General features: G+C 43.1%; 1 protein-coding gene across 1 annotated transcript in view; it reads right to left on the bottom strand.

Moving 5' to 3' along the window:
* ANO4 (anoctamin 4) overlaps positions 1–19,994 on the bottom strand; it is a 434,401-nt gene that overhangs the window by 122,711 nt on the left and 291,696 nt on the right. The window contains exon 10 of the mRNA XM_052640010.1: positions 11,920–12,051. Coding sequence (XP_052495970.1) covers positions 11,920–12,051 — 132 coding nt within the window. The remainder of the gene's footprint in view (positions 1–11,919; positions 12,052–19,994) is intronic.

The following is a 19,994-nucleotide window of genomic DNA, read 5'->3' as shown; positions in this document are numbered from 1 at the left end:
CAGTATTCCATCCTGGAAAATACCATGGACAGAGAAGGCTGGCAAGCCAGAGTTCATGGGGTCACAAAGAGGCGAACACAACTTCGAGACTATACAACAACGACAATGCTGCCAGCCTCGGGCCCCTCAGCTGGCTAGTGCAGGAGAGCCCTCTGTGGGGCAGACCTTCAGGTGTTCACACAACCATGGCTGATAAGCAGCCTGTGGGCCCCCTTCTGGCGACGTCACATAAAATGAACAAATGGCATCATGCATTGGCTTTTAAACATGCATACCCATAAATTTGCTTTTGTTGCTTCTCAAACTTGAATATATATTCAAATGGAAGGTGAGGCTATTTGCTTGTTAATCAGTTCCCAACTTTCATTTTTGTAAACTGCAGTTCAAACAGCAAAGATGTACAATGTGGTTAGTTTAGGGTAGACTGCAGTTTTCTGTTGAAGATATACCTAAACTCCTGCAGAAGGTTACGGCCATGAGCGATTAATTCTGCAGGAGCCCACTGAGGGGGCCCACCAGAAAGAGCCCCCACAAAAGCCTTAGAAGGAGTTTGCTCTGAAGACATCACTGAGGACACTGCCCACTATTTCACTTAGAGTCCCTGTCCCTGTGCAAGGACTTCTTGCAAATGTTAAGAAAACGTGAGGAAGAGCTTAGGGCCCAATTTATTGGCTCATTTGTCAACCATCACAGAAATATAGGCCACCGAGGTCTACAAACCTGAACCTATTTTTTTCCCTGAACTTCCCTGCTCTAAAAGTTAATCTCCTTGGCTTGAATGTTTGTTTATATTTTTACCATTGTCTTTGTCTCTTCACCCCATCTCAAATGCTTCAACAATCAACTCCAGAGGAGAAGCAATGTTTTTGTATCTACAGGCTCATACTAACGTCATATGGCTGAAAAACTGTATGTACTTTGGCCCTGTTCACGTGGCATATAACTGAGGTGGCCACACTGGGCAGAAAACACCCTTTTCTCCAGTAAATCATCTGTCATTGACTGGTGTGACCTTGAGCAAGCTGTTCAGTCTCTCTGAACTTCACCAGACTGCCTGTACCCTCAGAGCTGTCATGCATCCGTATCATAATTCTGGAATGCAGGATTGTTTATTAACAGTCGGTACCTGCCACTCTTATCTTGCAATGCTTTGCTTGCCACCACTACTTGAAGAATGCCATTTCTTTGACCACTATCATCCACAACTCACTGCCATGGCCTGTTGGCTTGTTCACTTGAGAAACAGATTCAAACAATAAAAAGGCAATCAAAGGAGGGTTAGAGAGAAACTCCCACCTGCTGTCCCTTTCAGCAGCCTTCTCTGGTCTTTAATAGCCCTTGCTGGTCCAGCACCCAGGTTCCCATGGTGAGTGCTTTCTTGGCCACCAACAGATGTATCATTCTCTTATTCCCTAGATCAGGGGTCCCCAACTGCTGGGATCTAGTGCCTGATGATGTGAGGTGCAGCTGATGTAATAATAATAATAATAATAGAAATTGAGTGCACAATAAATGTACTATGTTTGAATCATCTCAAAACCATCCCTCCCCCTTCCAATCTGTGGAAAAATATCTTCCACAGAACTGGTCCCTGGTGCCAAAAAGGTTGGGGACTGCTGCCTGAGATGTTTACACTGTTTCCTAGCTCCAAGTCTAGAAAGAAAAGAAAGGGATGTAAGTCAACTTCATGTCAAGTGATCTTTTTATACTATCCATTTCATATATGTACATGACCCATGAGATTAAGATGTCTGAGGCATGAGTTAAATATCTTGGGGTCAAGCATTAGTCCTCATAACAAATTTAGGGAAGGAAAGATGATCAATCAGTTAGTAGAACTGAGACAAAAAAATGAATCACTAAGCCAGGGGTAATTTGAAGCTGAACACGGAGGCCATCATTGCCTATTTCACCATGTTTTTCAACCCTTCTCTGGGTGTCCTGGGTTTGGTAGATGAACGAACTTGACTCTAAAGCCTGAGCTCTATCCTGCTGCAATGGCAAGAATGCCAGTTCTGCTGATTCTTTTAGGTGCTCTGATCATTCCAGGGCTGCCAGCTGCTAGGCACACAGTTCCTGTCCGCAATGGTTAAGTCTAGCAGGGAGAGAAAGGCATGTGAAGAAACTCCATTCCAAGTATATATATAACTAAGTCACTACTATGCTCTATACATGAAACCAACATAACCTTGCAAATCAACTACCCTCCAAAAAATTTTACACCATCACTACTGGCCTTCAGTTCAGTCAGTTCAATTCAGTCAGTCATGCCTGACTCTTTGCAACCCCATGCACTACAGCATGCCAGGCTTCCCTGTGCATCACCAACTCCCAGAGCCTACTCAAACACATGTACATTGAGTCAGTGATGCAATCCAACCATCTCATCCTCTGTCGTCCCCTTCTCCTCCTGCCTTCAATCTTTCCCAGGATCAAGATCTTTACCAGTGAGTCAGTTCTTCACATCAGGTGGCCAAAGGATTGGAGTTTCAGCTTCAGCATCAGTCCTTCTAATGAACATTCAGGCCTGAATTCATTTAGGATGGACTGGTTGGATCTCCTTGCAGTCCAAGGGACTCTCAAGAGTCTTCTCCAACACCACAGTTCAAAAGCATCAATTCTTCGGCGGTCAGCTTTCTTTATTGTCCAACTCTCACATCCATACATGACTACTGGAAAAACCATAGCTTTGACTAGATGGACCTTTGTTGGCAAAGTAATGGCTCTGCTTTTGAATATGCTGTCTAGGTTGATCATAATTTTTCTTCCAAGGAGCAACCGTCTTTTAACTTCATGGCTGCAGTCACCATCTGCAGTGATTTTGGAGCCCCCCAAAATAAAATCTGACACTCTTTCCATTGTTTCCCCATCTATTTGCCATGAAGTGATGGGACCAGATGCCATGATCTTTGTTTTCTGAATGCTGAGTTTAAGCCAACTTTTTCACTCTCCTCTTTCACTTTCATCAAGAGGCTTTTTAGTTCCTCTTCACTTTCTGCCATAAGGGTGGTGTCATCTGCATATCTGAGGTGATTGATATTTCTCCTGGCAATCTTGATTCCAGCTTGTGGTTCCTCCAGCCCAGCATTTCTCAAGATGTACGCTGCATATAAGTTAAATAAACAGGGTGACAATAAACAGCCTTGATGTACTCCTTTTCCTATTTGGAACGAGTCTGTTGTTCCATGTCCAGTTCTAACCGTTACTTCCTGACCTGCATACAGATTTCTCAGGATGCAGGTCAGGTGGTCTGGTATTTCCATCTCTTTCAGAATTTTTCACGGTTTGTTGTGATCCACACAGTCAACGGCTTTGGTGTAGTCAATAAAGCAGATGTTTTACTAGAATTCTCTTGCTTTTTCGATGGTCCAACGGATGTTGGAAATTTGATCTCTGGTTCCTCTGCCTTTTTTAAATCCAGCTTGAACATCTGGAAATTCACAGTTCACATATTGTTGAAGCCTGGCTTGGAGAATTTTGAGCATTACTTTGCTAGCGTGTGAGATGAGTGCAATTGTGTGGTCGTTTGAGCATTCTTTGGCATTGCCTTTCTTAGGGATTGGAATGAAAACTGACCTTTTCCAGTCCTATGGCCGCTGGCCTTCACAGCTAGATAATTCTTTGTTGGGGCTCCTGTGAAGGATGTTGAGCAGCATCCTTGCCCTCCATCCCCTTACATACCAGTGGCACTCTCCACCCTAAGTTTAGACAACCAAAAATGTTTCAAGACATTGCCAAGTCACTCCCCTATTGTGAACCAGTGATGTATAATTTAGTGTTGGTGACCTACAGGTAAAATGGAAGCTCCAGGAAGGCAGAAATTTTTGCCTGTTTATTCACCATTGATTCCCAATTCCCCAGAACAACAACTGGCATGGAACATGTGAATGAAGGAATATTGTTTAAACACATGCACACACAACAAACATGTGCTTCAAATGCTTCCATTTGGAAGTGATCAATGTTAAATTTTACCGCACTTTTTATGGATTTTCATCAAAATAAAATAATGGTAATGATATTTTAAAATTCAGGGAGGAATATTTTTCTCTGTATCTAACACAAACATTTTTCTGAAAGGCAATTCAGTATTGATCTCTTTCTGGAAAGAGTATACTATATATATAAAAAGTGACATGACTCTTTTCCAAATTTCCTCTTCTCTGTTTCCCAGTAGAAAACCTTTTTTATGAGCATTGACCTTAGAAAGTAATTGGCTCAAGGGTATTACTGCTGATGCCATTTTAAGAATGAAGGGCAGGGCTACTGAAACAGGCCAGCACTCATAGGCAAAGAGAAGAGGAATAAATTAATTGCTGAATGGACTTGTCATTCACAGTCATCTGATTTGACCAGAGTTTAATTTATCTCAGAGAATTAGTGGGCCTGCCTGAGGGGTGTCACATGAAAAAGAATAGTAGAGAGAGAGTTCTTAAGGAGAGTGAAGGTCCGATTTTGCATCCACCATACTAACCACCACAAGGGAAAATTTGGCAATGTCTGGAGACATTTTGATTTTAGCAACTAAGTAAGGGTAGGGGAAAGCAAGAGAGTTCCAGAAAAACATCTATTTCTGCTTTATTGACTATGCCAAAGCCTTTGACTGTGTGGATCACAAGAAACTGTGGAAAATTCTGAAAGAGACGGGAATACCAGACCACCTGACCCGCCTCTTGAGAAATCTGTATGCAGGTCAGGAAGCAACAGTTAGAACTGGACATGGAACAACAGACTGGTTCCAAATAGGAAAAGGAGTACATCAAGGCTGTAGATTGTCACCCCGCTTATTTACTTATATGCAGAGTACATCATGAGAAATGCTGGACTGTAAGAAACACAAGCTGGAATCAAGATTGCCGGGAGAAATATCAATCACCTCAGACATGCAGATGACACCACCCTTATGGCAGAAAGTGAAGAGGAACTTAAAAGCCTCTTGATGAAAGTTAAAGTGGAGAGTGAAAAAGTTGGCTTAAAGCTCAGCACTCAGAAAACGAAAATCATGGCATCTGGTCCCATCACTTCATGGGAAATAGATGGGGAAACAGTGGAAACAGTGTCAGACTTTATTTTGGGGGGCTCCAAAATCACTGCAGATGGTGATTGCAGCCATGAAATTAAAAGACGCTTACTCCTTGGAAGAAAAGTTATGACCAACCTAGACAGCATATTCAAAAGCAGAGCCATTACTTTGCTAACAAAGGTCCGTCTAGTCAAGGCTATGGTTTTTCCTGTGGCCATGTATAGATGTGAGAGCTGGATTGTGAAGAAAGCTGAGAACTGAAGAATTGATGCTTTTGAACTGTGGTGTTGGAGAAGACTCTTGAGAGTCCCTTGGACTGCAAGGAGATCCAACCAGTCCATTCTGAAGGAGATCAGCCCTGGGTGTTCTTTGGAAGGAATGATGCTAAAGCTGAAACTCCAGTACTTTGGCCACCTCATGCGAAAAGTTGACTCATTGGAAAAGACTTTGATGCTGGGAGGGATTGGGGGCAGGAGGAGAAGGGGACGACAGAGGATGAGATGGCTGGATGGCATCACTGACTCGATGGACATGAGTCTGAGTGAACTCTGGGAGCTGGTGATGGACATGGAGACCTGGCGTGCTGCGATTCATGGGGTCACAAAGAATCGGACATGAGTGAGAGACTGAACTGAACTGAAGGGTAGGGAGGCAGGAGACTGCTATTTGCATGTAATGGATAGAAGCCATGGTGCTATTAATCATCCTACAATGCACAGGGCAGTTCCCCACAACGAGATTTACTCAGTCGAAAATGTCAGCAGTGCCGAGGCTGAGAGACCCTGCAGTAGAGCACGATGTTTAACAGCATGGGATCTGAGACCTCTCTGTGCGAATCTGAATTCCTGTTTCATCACTGTCCAGCTGGCAAACCAATTTCCCTTTTCCTCCTGGGCACAAAAGTAGTTACATTAGCACTCCTCAAGTTAGGGGTAACTACACGACAAGTTCTGGTGCATGAAATGTGGGCAAAAGTGCTGTCCACCACTTCTAAAACTGGCTCATAAAAACTTCCTTTGCAATCACTCATCTCTTTTCCCCTTCCACGAACCAGATGCAAAGGATCTAGGGGATGGCAGAGTCACTAGACAGAGCCTGGGTACCTGAATGACTGTCTGGAGCAGAGACAGCACTTCTCCCTCGCTGTGGTGACCCGCAGTAGACCATGATATGAATAACAGACAGACAGACAGACTTCTACAACATTAAGCCACTGACGCTTGGAGTTGATCAGGTAGGTGGACTAGTGTCACCTACTGCAGGCTTCTTAACCTCTCTGTGCCTCGATTTCCTCATCTGCAAAATGGTGATGATAACACCATCTCTCCCATGAGGACTAAAATGGTTAAAATGGTGTCTGGCATCTAGTAAGAGTTTTCCCATCTGAGGGTCCACTTTCAGTGACACCATATAAAATGACCAACGGCATTATACATTAATTTATAGAGATGTGTACTCAGGTTTGCTTTTATTGCCTCCTAAACATTGATGTACTTCACTTCCCTAGTGGTAAAGAATCTGTCTGCCATGCAGGAGACCCAGGTTCGATTCCTTGGGTAGGGAAGATCCCCCGGAGAAGGAAATAGCAACCCACTCCAGTATTCCTGCCTAGAAAATCCTGTGGCCAGAAGAGCCTGGTGGGCTACAGTCCATGGGGTTGCAAAGAGTCAGACACGACTGAGCAACTGAGCATAGCAAACACTGATATGTGTTTGAAGTAACTGGAAACTAGAAATCTAGGCTATTTGGTTTTTAATCAATTCTTTTTAATTCTTTTGTATAATGTAGTTCAAAGTACAAAAATTTAAGATTAGATTTATTCCATGTTATCCTTACTAGTTTTATCCTCATTTTACTCTTTTAAGTACCTATCATATGCTAGGTGCTGCGTTAAATATTGGAGATAGAATTATGAGCAGAAACAGACATAGCCTATGCCTCCATAGAGTTCAAAGCTTGCCTCAAGAGTTAGGCGTTAACCATGTAATACCCAAATAATTATAAAATCTCAAATACGAAAAGTGTTATAAGGGAAACACACTGCTAAAAGAGTACAAAGCAAAGAGAAATGGTCTTTGGAAGGATGGAAGGAGGGTTTTCCTGGAAGGACGCTTCAGAGCTGAGTTTGAAGGATGAATAAGAATAAACTTGGGGAAGGGAGAAGGAATGAGAAAGGAATTCAAGAAGAGGAAACAGCATACGCAAATGTCCTGAGGTCGAGTATATCGAGTATATCCAAAGAACTGAGAGAAGCTGTATACGTCTGGATCTGGATCGTAAGCAATTAGGGGAGGAAGGCAGTCAAGGCAAGATAAGGCTGAGAGGAGTTGGCTGCATGGCCAGGCCTTTCAAGGCCTTGTAGGTCATTCTCAATAATTTTCATATTTTTTCTAAACAGGGTGAAGTGACATGATTAGATAAGCATTTAAAAAAGAAACTCATTTTGTATGCTTTTAAAGAAAATGGAATGGAGGTAGGCAAGGGTGGAGCCAGGGGACCTATTATTTCTGGGTTACAGAGGTGAGATTGTGGTGGCAGAGATAACTGGATTAAAGAGACACTCAGGATAAAAACTCATTAGCCTTTGGAGTTATCTTAGATGTGGGGAGTGGGGGTGAGGGAGGTGTCTAGAGTAGATTCCAGACCTTGGTTTCAGCAACTGGACAGATATTATGCCACTTACTGGACAGGTGACAATGGGCATGGAGCACTTTAGAGGAGAAAATGTCATGTTTGGTTGGAGATGAGTATGCACTGAGCTAACCTCACATCATCTGTATTCTTTGCTCATAATATGATTCTATTTTCATTTCTATCTATTCATTTACTTTCTGATTTAACAAATCATTGTAAAGTACCAAATATGGGACTCAAAAATGGTGATACAGATACCTTCTTTAGAGGAGCTTATGGTCTAGGAGGAAGCAAAGAAAGGGATACTATGAAGAATTATGATAGCAGAAATATTATCACCGAGACATAGAAGAGTGTACTTCACCCAGAATCAGGGTTGGAGGTTGGAAATTATGGCAGGTTCTCTGGAGGAAACGTCTCTGATGCAATATACCAAGAAGGGAGCCTCGGGGAAAGGGTATTCTAGGTGAGAGAAAAGAATGTAAACAAGGAGGGTACAGAGAGATACTGAGGTCAAAGCAGCTCAGTGTGGCCAAAGCATACAACAGGGGAATGAAAGTGGGGGCTGGTGGGCCAGCCTAGGATTCTGGGTTTTATCCTGAGAGCAGAGTATGTTCAAGGCTCCTTTCTACTCTGGTCATTATTTATTAAACATCCCACTCTCTCGTCTCCTATATTCATGTACACTCACATACACACACACTTACATTTCTAGTATCCTTTTTTAAATTCCTGGATTAACATAATATCAAATATTCTACAAAGAAACCACATGAGATTTTGGACAGCATTTGGAAAACCAGGGATCATTAGCCAGCACTTCGGATCACTTTAAACCCATTAAAATCACTCTTGAACCGTCCTTAGGGAAATCTTTTTCTAATTGCACCAAACCACTATTTCCAACTGGATAGCCTGTGTTCTTCAAATCTTACTTATATACATTCATTAAAGGATGTTGTCCATGTGGCATGTTAACTTTCAAAGAGAAAGAAATCCCCACTGCCCATAACATTAAAGACACTTGTTGAATTTTTCCTCTCCCAATGGCATGAGAGAACTGCCTAAACTATCTTCTTGGTCCCACTGAGGTCTGGTTCTGAGGTTTGCTTTGTTTCAACTGTCCCTCTGCCTTTTCCTCCTTAGTTCTCCTATGTTGGAAGCTCATCTTCCACTGGTCACTCTTTTTTTCAAACAAAGATGCCAGGTTTTCTCATACCCTGTTACCCCAAAACAGAAAACTACCTGTGGTTTTTCAAACACCCTGTTCTGATTCATGCCTTTGTAGTTCTAAACATATGCTACCCTCTCTTTTTAGGAAATGCTTCGCCCTTACCTACGTGGACAAGTGTTATCCTTCAAGGCTCATCTCAAACATTTTCTTCTCGTGACCCACCCTTATCTTTAACCAATCTCCCTCCAAATCTGGAGGATGGAGCAAGCCCTCTTGTAAGTCACACTCAGCATACTTTTATAGTGATTCAAAGTGGTCTTCTCTCAGAGGAACGGATAAAGAAGATGTGGTACATAGTTACAATGGAATACTACTCAGCCAAAAAAAGAACAAAATAATGCCATTTGCAGCAATGCTGATGAAATTTAAAATTACCATACTAAGTGAAGTCAGACAGAGAAAGACAAATATATAACATCACTCATATATGGAATCTAATTTTTTAAATGATATAAATAAACTTACTTACAGAATAGAAACAGACATACACATTTTGAAAACAAACTTATGGTTACCAAAGGGGAAACATGATGGGGAAGAATAAATTAGGAGTCTGGGGTTAACACACATGCACTACTATATATCGGAGAAGGCAATGGCACCCCACTCCAGTACTCCTGCCTAGAAAATCCCATGGATGGAGGAGCCTGGTGGGCTGCAGTCCATGGGGTCGCGAAGAGTCGGACACGACTGAGCGACTTCCCTTTCACTTTTCATGCATTGGAGAAGGAAATGGCAACCCACTCCAGTGTTCTTGCCTGGAGAATCCCAGGGACGGGGGTACCTGGTGGACTCCTGTCTATGAGGTCGCACAGAGTCAGACATGACTGAAGTGACTTAGCAGCAGCAACTACTATATATAAAATAGGTAACCAAAAAGAACCTACTGGATAGCATGGGGAACTCTACTCAATATTCTATAATAACCTATTTGGGAAAAGAATCTGAAAAAGAATGAATATATGTATACGCATAACCAAACCACTGTGTTATACACCTGAAACTGATACAACATTGTAAATCAACCACAATCCAGTAAAATTTAAAATTAAATAAAGTGGTCTACTCTATTTACTAGGTGGGGTCAAGGTTCTGTATTATTTACTATATTTTGTTGATATATGCCCTGTACCCAGACAGTGTCTGGCTAGAAGTAGGCATCAAATTAGTGACTGTTGAATGAAACAATTATTCAGTAAATAAATACCCAAACATGTCAAAAAAAGCTTCTCAAATATATGTGAGAGATGGCTGAATACCGCCATCCCACAGGCTATTAGCTCTCATTTATTATATAGTTTAAAATATCCATAAAGGTACAATTCTCAGTTCTAGTTCCGAGGGATCCTGATGGGCACCCAGGTGCTTCTGATTGATAACTCTGCTGAGAAACTTTGTTCTAAAGCCAAAATATTACACAACATAACCAGCATGAAGACAAGTACTGGGAAACCTTTCTCTTTCATTTACCTGTGTTCCTCTGAAGTAAAACAAACCCCAGGTGCACACCATATATTTCACTGACTCTTTCATCTAACCATCCATCCATCTAAAACTTTTGAGACCCTCCTACAATCTGCTAGGCATCCTCTCAGGCAGGTGAGAAGCAAAGTGAACCTTTGCATGTAAATCAGACTCTATTCCAGAAGGATTTAAAAACAAACACCCGCTTGTGTAAGAAACTTCAAGATGAACAACACAAGCATAGGAAGGGTTTAAATGAAGAGTGGGAAAACATCAGCTTTCATCTGTCTTTTTCTCTTAAGAAAACATCGTAGGTCCTGATCTTGGGGTTAACATGAAATCCTGCTCAGTTCCTATTTCCCACGGAGGATTTAACTAGGATTTCGAGGCTGGGCTGTGAGCTTCATGTCTTCTTCAATAACCCTTTTAAATGTTCACATAGCAGGGCTTATTTGGCGTTAGTCTAACTTGTGGGGATCTAGAGTTTGGCTGAGTTAGAGGCTTACGGCATGTCTCCCCTTGCATTACACACTACACATTGTGATGCACAGCATCTATTCTTTGATTTTTCTTTTCTCCTTCACCCTCCAGAAATCCAAGGCTTTAACTGATTTTCTGTTGCTGAAACGTGCCCCCGCCTTGCACTCTCTGCAACTTGACAATGCCATTTGGTTTATATTTTTCTCAAAGTCAGCAACCTAGTTTTTAAAAAACCTCTGTCACTCCTTTTCTTTCCTTCAGGTAAGTCATTTTTATGGAGGCTGTAGCTATAGCTGAAACAGGAAGTGCCAGGAATTCCTGAAGTCTGGCTGAAAGCGAGGCCAGGCTCACCTGATTTATCCTCCTTTTAAGAGGCTGTCTTGGCCTGGTTGTTTATAGTCTTTGGCATGAATTTCTCTCCTACCACTGACCCTGCCCTCTGGCCATGACTTCTTGTCACATCAAAAGCTTCAGAGTCAATTCTTTGTCACTTTTGCAATTCTTCAAAGGCCCCATTACTTAGCTAACCCCTTCTTCCCCCAACTGTACAAGTACAAAGTGACCAATCACTGCTCAGAGACTGATCAATGAGTCCAGAAGCCAGCTGCTAGGTTATGTGGCTTTTTCTGGGGCAACGTGGTGAGTTGCTGAAGAAAGGGGAGTCGAGACGTGAACTGAGATTTTTTTTTTTTTTAACTCAACAGCCCCTCATTTCAACAAGGCAAGGAGTAGACCAGCTTCCCTATGTGCTGGCTCGAGGCAGATGAGCCTGCAGAGGGCTCTGAGCACTGTTTTTTGGCGGAGCCACAAGACAAAAGGAGCCTGGGTCTCTGAATCACCATGCAGAAGGTGGTGCACCCAGCACACATGAGCAAGCATCTACTGTGTACAGCTGCTGTGACGTGGAAATTGTTACAGCAGCCTGCTTACCCTAAAAGGGATATGAACACACAACAGGACTGCTGCGGGAGACGGGCACTAGGCTGTTCCTTCCAAGGACCAAGGAATCAGAGGCGTGCAGGGAAGGGATCTACCATGGCTGCACGAACTTAGGAAGACAAGGGCTTTCACAGGAAACACTCACTGATGGATCCTTTGCTGGCTGAAAGGGGCAGTGTAGCAGTCATTCTCCTCCAGGTCTGGCAGTGTCTCCTTGTCCAGCCTCATTGGCTTCTTAGGTAACCATCTCCGAAACCTGCTTATTTGTTTATCGATCCTGTGGTACATGAAAGGCAAGATCAAAGGGTACAGCATGTCAGCATAGCCCCAAAACACAGGAGGGAGGTCTCCACAGAGCCGTAATTATGACCCACACACTCTGGACACGCTCACTGCACTCATGAAACCCCCACTTGACACAAAGAAGGAAGCAAGCCAAGACCCAGTGTCCTGACTGCCCATGATATCACTGCTATGAGTCACATGTCTACCCACACACCAACGGATGGCCAAGGAGTCAAAACGAGGTTGGAAGGCTCCGGAAAGGAAGCAGACAGTCCCTGAAGCAAAGCAGCCAAGACCTTAAGTTCTTCCATCCTGCAGATTCTAGAAACTCACTGTGTGCTTGGCAAATCTCCCCATCCAAGGTCGGGGAAGAGCTGAAGCTCTAGTTAGTTGGCTTTGGGAGCGGGGCAGAGACAGCACATTCCAGGGGTGGATTGTGCACAGACACCTCAATGTCTCCATTTGCTTTCTGGCCCTCATCATACCTTCCCTGGACAGCCTCTCAGCAGACGACTTGTTTTTTTTGTTCTTGTTTTTTTTTTAACTTTCATGTCTCTCTTCAAGCTGACCCCATTGTTCTCATGGTGCTGGGGTGTCATGACACACGTGTCACTCTGGCCAGAGTACACAATGATGCCAAGCCAAAAAACCCCAACACTGTCCCCAAAGCAGTTTTCAAGCCATGATTTGCCTCCCTGGTGGACCCCCATTCCTTCTGACTTCTGATGAAAACATCTGGCCTCCACGTGACCAGATTCTCACCCACTCACAGCCAACTACTAGAAGAGCAAAGACCACAACAGACTTTGAAATGATTATGCCACCTCAGGTACCTACACACTGGAACTTTTTTTTCCCCTAAGAGCACACATTAATAGCAGCTCTGTGAGGTAGACTGAACAGGGACCATTCTCATTTACATATCATAAAAGAGACCCATGGTGGGGTAATTATCCAGCCCAAGTTACCCAGACAGTGAATAAAGTCAGAACCAAAATGTAGATTCTAGACTTTTGATTTCAAAGTCCCATGATCATGCCCATCACAGTAGTAGATAATGGGAGTCTTTATGTAAGGGCTATGGAAGAGACACTTTTCTCTGGGGATGAAAAACCTTTAAATGCCTTCTAAGTCTATTAACTGAAAACATATGAAATTTGGGCATCTTTTACTTTTCTCCCAGTTAAAATTATTCACATGGCAATTTCTCCTTTTCAGTGAAACTCCCAGATGAATGGATTATTTTTCATATAACAAATCAACTCCAAAATGAATAGTAACAGTGAAGTCCTCTTTTACCACTTTTTATCTTCAGCACTGTTCCAGCCTCACCACAACTCCCTTCTCTGCTTGGTGGTGACTGTCCTTTTCCCAGAGCCTCTGAAAGTTCAGACTGGAAAGAATCCTCCAGCTTCTTGAAGACTCATCTCCAAGAGGACCTGTCCCCATCACATATATACATACAGAAATAAAGATCCTACTCTGGGTCACATAGCCAGAAAATAATAGACTGGAATGGCCCAAAGACTCAAGAAAGCGGGAAAAGTCTAATCTACTTCACCCCCAAGGTTCACCTTCTTTCCTCATCATCTTTTTAGTAGCAGTGAAAGTGTTAGTCACTCAGTCATGTCTGACTCAATGCGACCCCATGGACTGTAGCCCATCAGACGCCTCTGTCCATGGAATTCTCTAAGCAAGAATACTGGAGTGGGTAGCCATTCCCTTCCCCAGGGGATCTTCCTGACCCAAGGATGCCCCATTATCTTTTTAAAGACACTCAAATATAGTGAGATGTAAGCCTCAGAGAGGTGATGACACAGTGGTTGAGAACATGAGCTCTGAGGCTGGAGTGCCTAGATTCAAACCCTGCCTCTGTAAATGATAGCAGTGTGACCCTGGGTAAGTTATTCAACTTTGCCATGCCTCAATTTCCTTATCTAAAATGGGCATGATAATGATGTGTAATTCATAGGACTGTGATGATTAAATGATCAAACTGTACATAAAACCTCCAGAATGGTGTCAGTGCACAGTAAACATGGCTATTATTACTACGTTTTTCTTTTTTCTGTAAAGACAAGAATTTGAGCAACCAGCTTGCCTCTTAACAGTTTTGTCCTTCAGCTTTTCAATTCAAAGTTCAATTCAAAGTTAACTATGCATCAAGAGCATCTATCACTTGCCCAAGTTCAATGATTTAGTCGTTAAATGAAACTTCCTAGGTTAAGCAGGTGGGCTTCCCTGCGGCTCTTGGCTTTATTTCATCTGATTGCCTTGAAAGTTGTTCACAAAAGATGACCCTGGTCCAGAGGTTTTCCATAATAGAGCTTTCACCTCCCACACGTGTCCAGTCTGCAGCACTAATCGGATTACATTTTGCAAAATCCGCATTCTCATGGAATCCGGGCTCTGAGTGCAGTGACTAAGAATTTAACCCAGATGGTACAGTGCTCAATGTGAAGAAAAACAAAGCTGTAAAAATTCAGGGAATGAAATGGCAACTTTCTGCAACACGTTTGGGGCAACACTATTTAAGTGAAACGTGGAGATGGAGGGAGAGACAACCAGGGTATGAAAGTGAAAAATGAGGAAGGGGAAGAAGGAAGTGAGGGTAGACTGCTTGGTGTGGTGGAAAGGAGCTGGGATTTGTCCTTGCGATGCCAAAATCCTGGCTCTGCTGCTTATCAGCGGTGTGACCTTCCACAAAACCACTCACCTTTTTGAGCCTTATTTTTCCAGGGTTTTTAAATGGGATCACCATCATCATCATCTCACTGACCTCACAGAGTTGCTAGGAGGCTTATAAAAGAGGATGTGCATGAAATGCTTTGGAGAAACTGCCAAGCAGAGAGCAGGGTTACTAATAACTCTTTGAGGACCACAGAGGTTAATGAAAAGTGATGGAAAGGAGAGGTAGTGGGCTTTTGAAACACCATGGTAGAGGAAAGATATTCAAAAGACAGCTTAAAAATAACCCCTGAGGGTGTGAACCAGCCTTCATTGGGCAGCCTGAGCAGAAGCAGGAAGAGAAAGCATGGACTGTTCTGGTCCCATCACACATGCCAGTCGAGGCTGTCTGCTCACGAGAGAACAGAACGCTCAGAACTGATCATTCTGCTTGGCAGAATGGCCCCCCAGTGATGCCGGCACCCTAATCCTGGAACCTGTGAATATGAGTGTGACACAGCAAAGGCACTTTGCAGGTATAAGCTGGGCCTTAAATTATGGACAGCATACTGGATTACTCAGGTGGGCACTTCTAATCACTAAGCCCTTTAAAAGCAGAGAACTTTCTCTGGCTGGAGACAGGAGAGATGAGGCCAAAGGGAGGTCAGAGAGATTCAAAGTGTGAGAAGGACTCAACTGGCCAGAGCTGGCTTTGGAGGTGAAGGGGGCCAGGAGCCAGGGGGTGCCAGGAAGTCTCTAGAAGCTGAGAAAGACCTTTGGTTAACAGCCAAGAAATGGAGACCCCGGTCCAACAACAGCATGGAGCTGAGCTGTGCCAGCAACCTGGATGAGCCTGGAAGCCAATTCTTCCCAGGGGCCTCCGAAGAAGAGCTGGCTGGCTGACACATTGATCTTAGCCTGTGAGACCCCGAGCAGAGAAACCAGATGAAACATACCCCTACCCAGACTTGTGACTCACAGAACTGAGATAATAAATTTGTCTGGGGATGTGTCATAAAAGCAATGGGAGACTACCACACCTCTCAAAACAGCCTTGATCCCATCTTCCCCAGACCTCGGCTGACCAGGTTCCCATAGGCTGAGACTGATGCTCCACACTCTGTCCTGACCTCCCAGGTAAGTGGATCTGGGAACAAGAGTTTGTCCCTTTATGGCTGCATGACTAACGTCCATTCTTCCACAAACCCACTCCTGTCCCCAAACTGTGCCACTCAGACATCACTGAGGATCCTCTTCCATCTTGCCAAGGAAAGACATACAGTGCAAAAGCCATCAGGCTGGAAAGCCTGAGAGTCAAGCTAGAGGTCTGGGACAAACCTTTTATCCTCTCAGGGCCTTAGTATCCTCATCTTTAAAATGATCAATCAGATGCTGTCTAATATATGTTGCTGGTGACTTCAGAGGTCATATTTTGGCTATACCATTTCAAACAAGCCTTGAGTTAATAAAGAGCTTTCCTTTTCACAAAGCATAATGGATAAATTTTTGTATAGAATGATGACTCTGGAGTCAGTGAGAAATGGATTAACATTCTCACTGCTCAGCTCAAAAGTGGTGAGTGCTGTGCTGGGCAAGGGACTAAGCCTCTCTGAGCTAACACATCCATTACAGATGGAATTGGTAAGGATAATGCGTAAGTGTTTACACAATGCCTTGGCTGGACAAAATGCTCAATTAAGCGGTAGTTTCTAGGATGAAGAAAATGATGATGACAATGAACTTTTGTTGACCAAGTTCTCAATAGACACTCAAGAGCCATGATCTTCCCTTGAGGTCTGTGCTCCCATGTCTCACAGACATCCCTGAACAAGTGATCCTGAAATTTACTTAGAGCTGAAAAGTCGAGAAACCAGCTAACCAGAAAACATCTCATTTGTCTCTTCAATAGAGGAGCAGGGCTTACTTAATAAAGTCTCCTCTGACAGGAGAAAGATAAAATATCGGTTTAATGCTAGAGCATTGATTTTGGTTGGATACATTGTCACTTTGGTCCATCTCTGTCATTTACTGAGCAAAAGCCCTCTCGCAGACTACACAGGCAAATCAATAAAGATGGGCCATCCGCTTGAATATTTGTGGCCTTGACTTGTCAAGTTAGCATCTAGACCGAAAGGTGAGTCACTCTCTTAAGAAAGCTGTTCTGATGGTAAATTTGGGGTCCTCCCCCAAAGACCAGTTCATGACAGGTGAGGTTCTGGGTGGCTGGAAAGAGTTGGCAGCGGGGCACAAGCACAAACCAGAGGCACACCTGCTCCAGAGCCCAAGAGCTGCAACTACTGAACCTACACACCACGACTACTGAGGCCTGGGCGCCTAGAGCCCGTGCTCCACAAGAGCAGCCTCTGCCATGAAGCCTGCTCACGGCAACTAGAGAAAACCCATCTGCAGCAACGAAGATCCAGTGCAGCCCAATGGTAATTAATCAATTAGAAACAAACTAGAGGGCACACATCTCCCACCTTTGCTGGGCTGTGCCTTGGGAGGGTCCTGGTTAAAACACCTTGACCTCACCTTCCTCAGTGGTGAAGGGGAGACTGTGGTGATTACAGAAAAGGCCACATGCAGAGAACTTCACCCCTAACCGATAAACCTGTCTGCAGGCCTTTATAAATTACTGGCTGTACACAGAGTCCCAACCTGCATATGGAGGGTGCACCCTGAAGAATCAGAAAACAAGGGCTTTTTTCTCAAGCCACTAACAACCCACAAGGAAGTTTGTACTCAAGACAACTCAATTAGGCTGAATTTAATGAAACGGGCGACTTCAGAGACAGCTGCTTTTCCCCAGATCAGAATACTATAATAATAGCATCAGGTTTCGAACAGTTAGATTACATTTTCAGAGATAATATGCCCAGAGAGCACAACAGATGAGCTTTTAAAAAATGTAATGGAGGCACGGTACACAGGCCTACGTTGCAGGAAATGAAGCCCTCCTGTATGGATAACAGACAACAGAGGCTTGCATTTCTTTTTCCTCTTCTTAGAACCAAGTGCCCCATATTAGCAGTCTCTCCTCAGATAGGAGTTAGGGATCTTGAGAAACTAATGCCATTCTTTTAGGTCACAAGGCTGCTGATTGGGGCAGAGCTTAAGTATCTTCTATAAGAGTCCAAAGGTTTTGGAACATTTATGAATATTAATTTTTTAAGGTGAGGATGGAAATATCCAAGCCATTCTGTCCTGTTGCCTGTATACTCATCTGATAAGACTGCGAAGGCACTCAGTGTGTAACACAGCAGGGACAAGTGTTCATCCTGCCAAGCATCGCAAAGGAGAACATCAGTCAGGATGTGTATGGGGGCGAGGAGGAAAAAAGAATGAGCCGTAATGAGACTTCAGCTACCAGTCACCCACAATCATCAGATTTATTACTTTGTAGGCATATCTTTTACAGACTATATTCATACTATATGGTGAAAGTAAAAATAAAATAAGGCAGAAGAACAGTGATAAATTTCCTTTCTTGACTAGATAGGTATTGTGTAATATCTCTAAGTCTGCTCAAAGGTAAGTGTCAAAGCATCCTTTAGTAGACCAAGTATGTGGATAAAAAGAACACTTACCCCCCAAATATATATCTGAATTATATGAGTGTGCTTCATGGTGTCAGGTGACTTTTCACAAAGATATTTGTGAAATGATGCTTTATTTTTCTGCCTGCTCAGAAACTTCACAATTTTTATTTCTTTTCCCTTATTCTGAAAGGAGGTAGGTTTGTTTCCAGGGTGCTTTTGTGGTTTAATGAAGTAAAATATCATTTGGAAGAATGAAACTAAAAGCTAAATTCAGTATCCATATTTAGGATGGCATGGAGGTCTCAGAATATTGAAGTCAATATTTTACTACTGGTGTATGACTAGGATAACAAGTTACAGACATGCCCTGCAATTTGGAAGTCATCTCTGGCTACAGAGACACCTATTCTTCATCATTTAAATCAGCCACCTCTTCCTGCCTCCTTAAAGCAGATTTTTCCAAGCAGTTGCTACTGGCCCTCTTCTCTTCACTCCGTACATCGCTCCCTGGGAAATTCGATCCACTACCCTGGCTCAGGTCATGAAGGCCTCTCCACTTGTATTCTCTGGCTTTACTTTTAGCTTCAACTGCTTTGCCACCAGTTTCAAAAGCCTCAAAGACCAACCGTGACACCAATTATCTCAAAGACCTACTGTGAGTCACAATACAGAACTGTCAGATAAAACATCAACACCTGTCTGACCACATCTGTATTTTCCTGAATTTCCACTCTTCTTCTGCCTCCCAATCCCTTAATACAGAAACCTCTTTCTCTCCACCATTTCTTGTTTTCCAAATACCTACTAAGTCCTTTTGCCTATACTTTCCTCCAATCTTTCTCACATACTTTGCTGTTTTACTTGATAGATTTTTTGGCTCTGCAGGGAGCAGGAGTACAATCTGAGTGTTTTAGAGTGAAAGTTAAGGAGACAGAGATTATGACTTAAAGGAAGCACTTTCTAAGTCAGGTGTTTACAGATGGGTTCAGGAATTCACTGTCTCTAGACATGTTTAAACACAGGCTGGCTAATGATATAACAGAGGTTAACAGCCAATGAGTAGCTGGACTTGATGACATTTGATATCCCATCCAACCTTGAGATTATATGGGTTATTTAATCACCATTTTCTTTCAAGCCCTCATTGCTCACCTCTTCCCCACGGTGCAAACAATGTTTCAATCCCCGATCTATGTCTGACGCTTCAGGAAGTCCTGGCTTTTCTATGCTTTTCTTTGTGGCCTTATTTTCCCTCTGCAAATCCTCACATGTATATGAAGGTTCGTTCATTCGTTTGCCCCACCTACTATATGCGAGGCGCTGGAAATACAGCCTTCATATACCTTCCAGATGGAGTGCCTACATCATAGGCTATAGCACAGACCAAGCAATCTGAGTTTTAATAAGCCCTCCAGGTGACTCTGCTGCTGGCTAAAGTCTGAGAACTACTGAAATAGGCTAAAGTGTGCCTGAAATTTTGTAGAAGGTCATTATATGACAAGGGACTCGTCTCTGCTTGGTAAATCCAAATGCCATGGCAACCATCTGATTGAAGAATTGCTAATAAGGATGCTTCTCAGGAAAATTTTTGGAACACACACCTTAGTTTCTTTAAATGCCCATTTTCATGTCGTATTTTGTCAAGCACTCATGTACTTGATTAAACCCACTAAACCATATCAACTATTCTTCTATTTATCCTTCTGCACTGAACAGAAGCAGAGTGAAT

This window comes from Budorcas taxicolor, chromosome 5 (assembly GCF_023091745.1).
Source record: "Budorcas taxicolor isolate Tak-1 chromosome 5, Takin1.1, whole genome shotgun sequence".
Classification (NCBI taxonomy): Eukaryota; Metazoa; Chordata; class Mammalia; order Artiodactyla; family Bovidae; genus Budorcas; species Budorcas taxicolor.
Note: the sequence above shows the minus strand (reverse complement) of the source record. Positions and strands in the feature narration are given on the sequence as shown.